Source organism: Sesamum indicum, linkage group LG8, assembly GCF_000512975.1.
Source record: "Sesamum indicum cultivar Zhongzhi No. 13 linkage group LG8, S_indicum_v1.0, whole genome shotgun sequence".
In the NCBI taxonomy this organism is placed as follows: domain Eukaryota; kingdom Viridiplantae; phylum Streptophyta; class Magnoliopsida; order Lamiales; family Pedaliaceae; genus Sesamum; species Sesamum indicum.
The window spans coordinates 17,865,969-17,875,656 of NC_026152.1; the positions used below are offsets into that span (position 1 = coordinate 17,865,969).

Below are 9,688 nucleotides of genomic sequence, written 5' to 3' on the forward strand. Positions count from 1 at the left end.
GTTGCTATACAATTTAATTAAGCAATAATACATAGAATTACATATTTGATTAATCATTCCGATGGAATTGTGTAAATTAACTATAAGGATAATTAAATCTAACAAATCAAATAATTTAATTGCTCAACTATATCATTTTTATAATAATTGTGATATTTAATTTGACACTAATTTAAATAGCCAAAATCATAAAATACTCCGATTAAATAGTTCACCGTTCAATATAATCAACATTTAATAAGTGAACTAATTGAATAATATAATTATATGAATTAATAAAAATTAAAATGTAATTTCTTACCTCTGTTTTTCTTCCTGTTGTCCGAGAGAAAATTGCAATTTCTATAAAAGTGTATGTGTGTGCATTGCTGTGTGTGTTTTGTGAGTGTGTGTGTGTTTTAAAATGAGGAAAAATGGAAAAAGAGGCCCCACCGCCTCAATCAAAATCCCCCTCATTTGTATATATATATATATATATATATATTACTAATATATATGAAATATTATTATCATTTTATATATTTAATTAAACTTTTTTTAAAATACCAATTACATCCTTTCTAATTTCTTAATTACTATAATTTGCCCTAAATATTATAACGAACTCCAATTTAATCCGTTCAAGTGTTATTACATTCCAAATTCAATCTATAATTTATTTACTAATTAAATTTAAATTTTCAATAATTACCAATTAGTCTCCCAATTACGTGAAAAATTCTACGAACGTTACACAAATTTTAATATTTTTGTTTGTAAAATTAGTACCACTGTAAAAATATGACGGAAATGCCCAAAAATAGGGTAAATTATAATGAGCTCCCTTGAGGTTTGACACAATTACGAATATTTCATCATTATTTAAAAAAATATCTATACTCCATTCATATTTGATGAAATTATGTAATCTTTTGATAGAGTTTAGAATTGTCAACTTTATCCTTAATCAATTTTTTTCCTTTACTAAAGATAAAAAATTATAAAAATTCAGACGAGGTGGATGAAAAAATTATTAAAAAAATAGAAAATCTTATAAAATAATTAACAATATAATTTATAATTCACATTGGTATTTTTTCTGTTAGTTTACTATATTAAAAAAGGGAATGAAAATCCATGAATTATAGTAATTTTGGACGACTGTTAAAATCAAAGAATATTGATAATTATTCAAATAAGGAGGCGCCTAACTCCATAAAGTTTATTGTAATTTATCTTAAATATATATATATGAAAGTTTGTGAAAAAATGAAACATCAAAAAGTAAGATGACATAGCAACATAGAGCAATGGGTTAAAAGAAATAATAATTATAATTTTAACATTATTAAAAAAATTAAAATTACTATGGGATCAAAATTTTCTTTAATAGGAATAAATAAACTGTAGGATAAATTTTGAGTTGGTATTTGAAAATTTGTACAACAAAATCTTTATTTTGTAATATACTATAGATACATATATTTCTTATTAATGTTTTATCAATAATTTTTATGCATACATATTTACGTTTAATTCATTTTATGAGAGGAATTACTTATTTTATCTAGCATCAAGGGATACTTGGACATTATTTGGATCTAATTTGAGAAAATATTAATGTAATTTACCTATACATTTAGGGATAATTACACTCTCCCCTTGAAGTTCGGTGCAATTAACTACACATAAATTTTATATAGTTTGAAAAATTACATCCAACACTCTTGAAATTTGCTTTCTCTAACAAATAAGTCCCTTCGTTATTCAAAATTCAATAAATTTATTTCCTAAATTTAGATGAAATAGATTTTAGGAGTCCCAGATATAATTTTTTAAATTAAAAGATGTCTAAGTGTAATTATATCAAATCTCAAGAACAGAAGTGTAATTATATAATTAATTCAAACTTAATGAAAATTTGAATGACATTAAAATTTCTCATTATCTATTCTATTAAATATGAAAAGGGCTTAAATGTGTTAAATTAGACTAAAACACCCGCAACTATGTTTAGTTTTCCACTATTTTTTAATGTTAATTTACTATCAATTTCTTTTATTGCTACATATTTAAGATTAATTCTTTCATCAATTTTAATAAATGTATATTACAATAGTCTCCCTGGAGCCATTTATATAATTACGAATATCTCCTAATTAATTATTTAAAAAATTACAAATATTGTCAAAGAATTAATGATTGTCTAACAGATAATGAGCTATCACGAAAAAATATTGATTAAACGATTATTAATACTAGAGGGTATTTATAAATTTTCATATAATAAAAATAATTATAATTATAATAAATTTTAATAAATCAGGTTGGGATTTATCTATTTTTAAATAAATAAAAAAAAAAAGAAAATGTGTGATATTTGCATGAGAGTGGTTGGATGATTGTAGGAGGGGTGATTTGAGCAATAATAAGTTGTGGTGCACTATGGATTTGAATTATGAATATGGTAACGGTTTAGGAAAGAGAATGAAAGGCGGCCATGTACATTCCTTCAAACATTTCTACGCCGTAGATAGAACCTCGGACTCGGAGCTCCCTCCTCCTCCTCCTCCTCCTCCCTATCCATATATAAACCTCGTACTGCCACTCCCAATTCTCATCACAATAATAATAATAATAATAAGCAACAGCCCGTATATCTTCTTTGCTTTCTTGCGCAATCTTTCTCTCGCGGTGAGTTCCGAAACGCCTCAGTTTCGTTCTTCCACTTCAGAGGGAGAGGTTGCCATTTTTGCTTCGATAATAATAATGGGTGCCTGCGCTAGCGTACCAAAGGATATGAGGGCTGAGGCCGCCGCCCCGGCACCCGAACCGCTCAAGGAGGAGACACCCGCCGTCGAGGCCAAGGCCAAGACGGAGAAGAAGGCCGAGGACGAATCTGACAAGCCTGAGGTGAAGGCAGTTGAGGTTAGAACTTTCATTTCATGTGATGTGTTTTTTGTAATGTTTTTCTTTTTCTTTTTCCTCATTAGAAATTAAGGTCCAAGATATTATTATATGATATTCTTTTTCTAGAGAAAAGATCTCTTAGATTTAATTAATTGATTCGTTGCCTAAAGTTCCTATTCAATCATTTCATAATTTGTTTGGGGCTCTTTTTTCCAAAATGGATGGCAGGCCGAAGCACCAAAAGAGGCGGTGGAGAAAGTAGAGAGTGAGATACCAAAGACGGAAGCTCCAGCGGCGGAAAAAGTAGAGACTGAGACACCCAAGACGGAAACTCCGGCCGCGGAAAAAGTAGAGACTGAGACACCAAAGACGGAAGCTCCATCGGCAGAAAAAGTAGAGAATGAGACATCGAAGACGGAAGCTCCGGTGGCGGCCACCAAGGAGGAGAAGAAAACAGAAGTGGCGGAACAGAAATAATGCGATGCTTATAAATTTATTTTGTGGCTGCTAATTCATAGTAGTAGACACTTGTTAATTTCTTTCTAAGTTTTGTTTTCATTTTCTTTGGATGATTATTTTTTGTTATTTTATTTATAATTTGATTTTTGCTGAGAAAATTAATAAAAAAATAAAATATTTTAATATATGATTTGAAGTTAGACTTTTTCTTTTGTGTCAATTGGAGGTAATTGAGAAATGTCTCTAAATTTCTAAGAAACTGATTCTGAATTGTGATGAAATAAAGCAGAAGCAACAGCAAAGAAAGAGGAAATAAGTGAGCTGATGATTCATAGAGAAATGAAAACAAACCCTCAGTAGTTGAAAAGTCGAAGATTGTAATAAGTAACAAGCAAGAACAATGACCAGACAGTTTCTTTAGAAACCCCCCAAGATAATGCAGAAATTACTTAGCAGCACAAGTTAAATCAGAACAACTTCTTCATGTACTCAGGTACTAGGATGATCATATTCATGGTACCGACTACGGAAATCTTGTCTCAAGCATGAAACAGCAGGTGAAAAATGCCTTCAAGTAGTTACCAAATGTTTAAATGTCCATGGACTTGAGCACATTATGCTGGTTCTATCACATGATTAAGAAAGTGAAAAAGACAATAAAGCTGAGACGAAGGTGTCTAATGAAACAAATCACACGTCACATGTGAGGTTGTCCGACATTCTTAACATATTTCCCAGTACCTCAACAACAGGAAGAGGATGAACACCAAGATTTATGCTTCAACACCAGTTAATCGAACGCAATAAAAACAAAAAGCAACTCAGAAAATGATTCTGAATAATCATTCTATCAAGTTCCACAACTGGAAAGAAGAAGAGAAAAAAGAGTTCAACATATGTTCTGTGCTTGGCATATTTGGAAAGCAAAATACAAAGAATAGCAGAGGATTTAACCACTAAACCAATGGTGCTTACAAGACGGGAGGAATCATAGACATGTTCTTTCAGTCCCGAGCATAACTCCTTTCTCGGCACTTGAGCTCAAATGCCAAACGCTCGTTTTCAAGCTTCATTACCTCGTTTTCTAGCCTCATCTTATGCAGCTCCCTGTCTTCCTGTTGGCAGAATTTGAGCCACTCAAACTTCCTCTTCTCCAGTTCCAACATCTGGTTCTGTATCTGCAACTTTTTCTCTTCCAACTGCAGCGAGCGGGATATCATCCATTGACTCAGTTCCTGCTGTCCCTCGATGACCTCAGGGGGGACATTAATCAAATCAGTGAGCTCTTTCCCAGGTGGATGCGTATCAGCCCAGCTGGGAACTCCGTTGTCTTCTCCATGTTTCTGTCTCTTTGCAGGCATGCTCAGAATCACATTTTGATCATCACATTTGGCTTTACCTTTAAGAGCAGATTGCACTGACTGCTGAAGAGGCACATCATGAGCCAGAAATTTTCTATTCTTGTTATGATATGAGCACATTTCTTGGTAAAACAATTGCTTACAAGTTAAAATCTTCCTCACCTCCTCTTTGGCTTCCTCAGAAATATTCATTGATTCCATCAGTGCTGGGTTCTCAACAACATCACATGAAATATTTCTGCCAAGTAGATCATTCAATCTCTTGAACTTCTTGTTGAGGTCATTGAACTTATCCTCACATTGCTGAGGTGATACAGTATAGCCTCTCTCAACCATTATGTTGGAAATAGCTCTCCACTTGCCTTTTATTGGACAATCTGATGAAACATCATCCCCAACATAAGAAACAGCAGCAATCAAAATCCTAACCATCTCGTCTGTCCAACGAATCCTCTGCCATACTTGTTCAGTTTTCTCTATGCTACCTTCAGGGAGCCTATTTGGACCACATTGACCATTTGGGGATTGATTATTCCCTGCAAATTGGTTCATGCCCTCATCCTTGTTGCCGTCAAGCAACATAACAGGTTGACCAAACTGTTGTATGCCATCAACCCCAAAAGAGAAGGCATCTGGAATTTTCTGTTGATTAAATGAAAAACTTCCGTATGAATAGGAATCTGGAGCTTGTTGGTGGTTAATTTGTACTGGTTCCTGTGACTCTTGAAAATTAAGTGGTCCACTCCTCATCATATCACCAAAAACTTGAAAGATATCTTCCATGTTATGTCACATAACCACCGGTCTCGTGAATCTTTCCAGAGATAACAAAATTAACCACAGAACGTCACACCAAAAAGATACAATTAACAGTAGGCGCATTTAATTTAAGTAGGGACAAATGAACACGCAGAACGCAAGCTACATCATTGATATGGACTAAAAACTAAGAAGTATACCTAGAAACATAAAGAAACAAATCTACCCCTTTTAACAATCATCTGATGATTATGGAGTATATATACCAAGTAAAGCATATGCAAAAAGGTCAGAGTGCGAAATACAGCTAAAAAATCACGGTATGGCTGTTTATCATGCAGATCCTTTCCAAAGAAAATCAGAATTCAAAGAAAATAGAAAGTACCAGGAGATAACAACACCGAGAAAACTCCAGATTTCAAATCCAAAGAACATCTTTTGATCGGCAAGGAATTAATTGCAATTCTCTCATATGGGAAAGCAAGGAAGGGAAGCCAGTAAGAAGTGCTTACAGTAACCACATTGTTAACGTCGTCAATGAAGAAGGGTCCACATAAATTGAATGATAGGCGAGGAAATAAGTGCCAGTTCTTCCTACAACTGGCCAATGGCAAAGCAGCCAATGGGTTTCGAGGTGGTTGGCTTTGGGATTGGGTCTCAATTATTTTCTAGCAATAATCTCAACAAGAATAGATGCATGTACAGTAATTCAGGTTTTCACATCCACACCAAAAGGAGATTGATTGGTAACTATAGAAGATAATAACCTTTTGGGCCTTGAGTATTTGTGTACATGTAATCTTACAAAAATAAATCAATATTTTGGATGGTGAGGGTTCACAACAAGACTTCAGAATGCGGAAAGGGTATGCTGCCCTTTTGCTTGGTCAAAGTACTAGGCCGTTTCAAGTTTAATTAGCGCAAGGTTTCCTGGCTAAAAGCATTGGATTTGCTCAAGTTTGCTTAATCTGCTTTTCTGACTAACTTTACAGATTTGCGCATTAAATATCAATCTTACTCTTCACGGTACCACTTCTAATTAATTATATGCGTTAAAGATCCTTGTAGGCACCAATAGGAAACAGACATCTCATTATGAAATTTGCTAGAGAATATTACGTGATACACTCTCACCTTCTAAAATGAATACATGCAAACATACCAATGCCTGGATGCATACATTTGAATGTGCAAGGACGCATGTACGCAATTAAGCTAAACTATGACTCGAATAAGTTTCAACTCCTTCAGATGACTGTGAGTTGAAACATAGCAAAAGATGTTGGAAGGGGATATTAAATCACTAATTTTGCTCATTGTTTATCCAACAATGTGCTTAGTCTAACAGAGGACTATAAATGAATCAGAAATCATCATGTTCCATTCATTGCATTCTATCAACAGATAAGCATCATTTTGTTACATAGCCATCACACACACTGTGGAGATAGTTACACTTGAAATATTTGCCAGGAAATATCACAAGACTGATGCAGGTGGATGTATTCCCACCTGCGATTAAGTTTTAAACTAGTTTAACAATTCATTTTCCACAAATACATCAGAACTCCACAAATAAGTATCAATACGTAAAGTCCAAGGCACCAAAAAGAAATTCGTATCATGTTTTCCCCAAACAGCTGAAAGAACTAGAAATCAATGGCCCAATGCATCCAACAAAAATTCAAAAAAGTGACAACATATATTCAAATGTAAATAGATAAAGATTCTGTTAACAAACTATGACAAATTTTAATGCTTTTCAAGCCAGAAAATGTATCATCTTAAAGACAATTCCTGAAGAAATCAGCACAAACTAAGTTATTTAACAAGCTAAAACAAAGTACCATAGGTTTCAATTTTCAAACTATGGGCTAGAGCATTATCTTATTTAGCATTTTTAGATACAGCCTAAAGATGTCACAAATGAACTTGCAGTTGCAAGCAAAACTTGGCAAAACAAGTTTCAAGCACATTCAACAATTGTGTCTTCCAGCTATGGTTATAAAACAATTACATGTATAGATGAGGAATATTAGCAAAGGATTTGCTATATAACATCTCTTCATAATAACTTCTCAATGTACTAAATTTGCAGTCAATTCAGATAAAGTCTACCACATAATAACTCATAAAGAGGCAGAGAAGAACTGGATGCACATTTTTAATATTTCCTTAAGAAGGTGGTAATTCCACATCTATGTGTTTTCAATTCAGAAATATAAAACCATGAATTACCTTTTTTCTAACAGAAAGGGCAGGAAGCGAGGATTTTTTTTTCAATCAAAGTCTATGATACTGATCTGATGATACACCAGACTTCACTCACTGAAAAACTTTGCAATGAATGTACAAGTTGAGCAGTGTGCACCTGCAAAGGGTGAAGTGACAAAAACTAGCCAGTGAATGAAAAATTTAGTTGGCATGGCCACCCATTTCTTGGCGTTTAATTTCTAATGCTAATCGCTCATTCTCAAGCTTTAAATACTCATTTTCCAGTCTCATCTTCTCTAAGTCCCTATCTTCAAGCTCACTAAATCTTAGCCATCTGAGACGCTGCTTTTCCAACTCCAGCATTTCAGCTTCAATTTGTAACTTCTTTTCCTCCAACTGAACAGTGCGGGACATGAACCACGGGTTTCTTTGCCAGTCTAGAGTGGTGCCCTGACCAGGCACTTGGTTAGTTCTTGCATGATCATGAGGAGTAGATTTTTTGGTAGCAATAAAATCCATGACGTGATCTGCATCCAAATATTCAGGCTCTCTTGGTTTCTTCCTCTTAGTAGACACCCTTGTTGAACGAAGATCATCATGCAGAGGATGCTTTTCTTCATTGTTATCATTTTGGCTCTCACTTGCATCGATTTCTTCGTCATCATTGATGCTGTCAGACCTGTAGGCCTTCGATTCATGGGACTCCAGATCATCACTATTTCTAAGAGCCAAGTGCAGTGACCTTTGAATAGATTGATCATGAGGAATATACAGCCTATTTCCATTGTGATATGAGCACATTTCTTGGTAAAACAACTGTTTTGAGCTCAATATCTTCCTCACGCTCTCCTTTGATTTCGCAGATATATCCATCAAATCTAGAAGTGTTGGATTTTCAACTACCTCACAAGAAGTACCTCTCCCGAGGATATCATTAAGTTTCTTATACCTTTTGTTGAGATCATTGAACTTATCCTCACATTGTTGAGGCGATACATGAAATCCTCTTTCCGCCATGACTTTGGAGATAGCTCTCCACTTACCTTTCTTTGGCAAAAGTGGTGAAATCCTTCTTCCACCACCACCATTATCTGAGCCAGCATCTTCTCCAAGATAAGAAACTGCAGTTATCAAAAGCTTCACCATTTGATCAGTCCACTTCACACGCTGCCAAGGTGACTCCTTTTTCTCTTTCTCACTTTCATTATTCGCATCGACATGCTCCCCCATAGCATAAGAGCCGTCCTCATCACAAGAATTCTTTGTTGTATCACCCTCGCCATTGCCATCGAGAAACGAAACTGGCATATCAGATTTTCGCCCGCCTCTATTCCTCATGGGAAAGGCATCTTGAGCTTGTGCATCATGAGAAACCACCAAACCTTGAAATGGCTGGGGGACCCTTTTGCCATTAGCTTGCATTGGCTCTTGCAAATTTAGAAAGCCGGAAGATTTTCCTTGCACCAGATTCCTACTAGCTAATAACTTGCCATCCATTCTCAACGAACACAAGAACCTACACAACCAAAAATCAAACTACGATAAAGTTTCTGCTCAACCAACTCTGCAATCCGCAGTCACAAAAAGCAAGAATCTCTTTTTCTATGATTTTGCAACAGTAAGAGAGCAGCAATCTTTTTCAACATATACCTCAAAGACAAAATAACAAGCCAGAATCAACATAAACCCATCAAATGCTATCAGTGGAATAATGCAAAACTACAGCAAAAAAATACCTTAAAAAGCAAGTGCACTTTATTCCATTTCAATCTTCACAGCCTTAACACATTTCGTTCTAATTACATGTAAATTTCTTCATCGCACTTCAATACAAAAGCAACTACATCAACAAAAAAGAAAGAATGCAACAACGAAAACCAAACATTAACAATTCAAGTAATGTAAATAAGACGTTGATGACTACCTCAAAGTAAGGCAAACCCACGAGCCATCCGAGGGTAAACCTTCTATTGCATGTGAAGTTTGTTAATTGTTAATTACTGAGT

The 9,688-nt window shown here is 34.6% G+C and overlaps 3 protein-coding genes across 5 annotated transcripts in view; 1 reads left to right on the forward strand and 2 right to left on the reverse strand.

Moving 5' to 3' along the window:
* LOC105169178 (outer membrane protein H.8-like) lies at positions 2,592 to 3,464 on the forward strand. The gene is made up of 2 exons (XM_011089519.2): positions 2,592 to 2,907; positions 3,118 to 3,464. Exons 1-2 carry the CDS (start codon positions 2,749 to 2,751, stop codon positions 3,364 to 3,366), a joined length of 408 nt encoding a protein of 135 aa, XP_011087821.1. The 5' UTR covers positions 2,592 to 2,748; the 3' UTR covers positions 3,367 to 3,464.
* Positions 4,177 to 7,832, reverse strand: LOC105169180. 3 transcript variants are annotated; one of them, XM_020696497.1, is made up of 3 exons: positions 5,854 to 7,613; positions 4,872 to 5,523; positions 4,177 to 4,769 (listed from the first exon to the last, which is right to left on the reverse strand). In XM_020696497.1, exons 2-3 carry the CDS (start codon positions 5,490 to 5,492, stop codon positions 4,353 to 4,355), a joined length of 1,038 nt encoding a protein of 345 aa, XP_020552156.1. In that variant the 5' UTR covers positions 5,493 to 5,523; positions 5,854 to 7,613; the 3' UTR covers positions 4,177 to 4,352. The 3 variants fall into 3 exon arrangements, with proteins under 3 accessions (XP_020552156.1, XP_020552155.1, XP_011087822.1); XM_020696496.1 differs by lacking the exon at positions 5,854 to 7,613 and adding an exon at positions 7,707 to 7,832 and having other exon boundaries at positions 4,177 to 5,523; XM_011089520.2 differs by having other exon boundaries at positions 4,177 to 5,523.
* The window catches only part of LOC105169181, a gene marked incomplete in the record, with an annotated part of 2,172 nt that continues 240 nt past the window's right edge, over positions 7,757 to 9,688 (reverse strand). Inside the window, 3 exon segments of the mRNA XM_020696495.1 lie at positions 7,757 to 9,198; positions 9,419 to 9,505; positions 9,607 to 9,688. Coding sequence (XP_020552154.1) covers positions 7,884 to 9,179 — 1,296 coding nt within the window.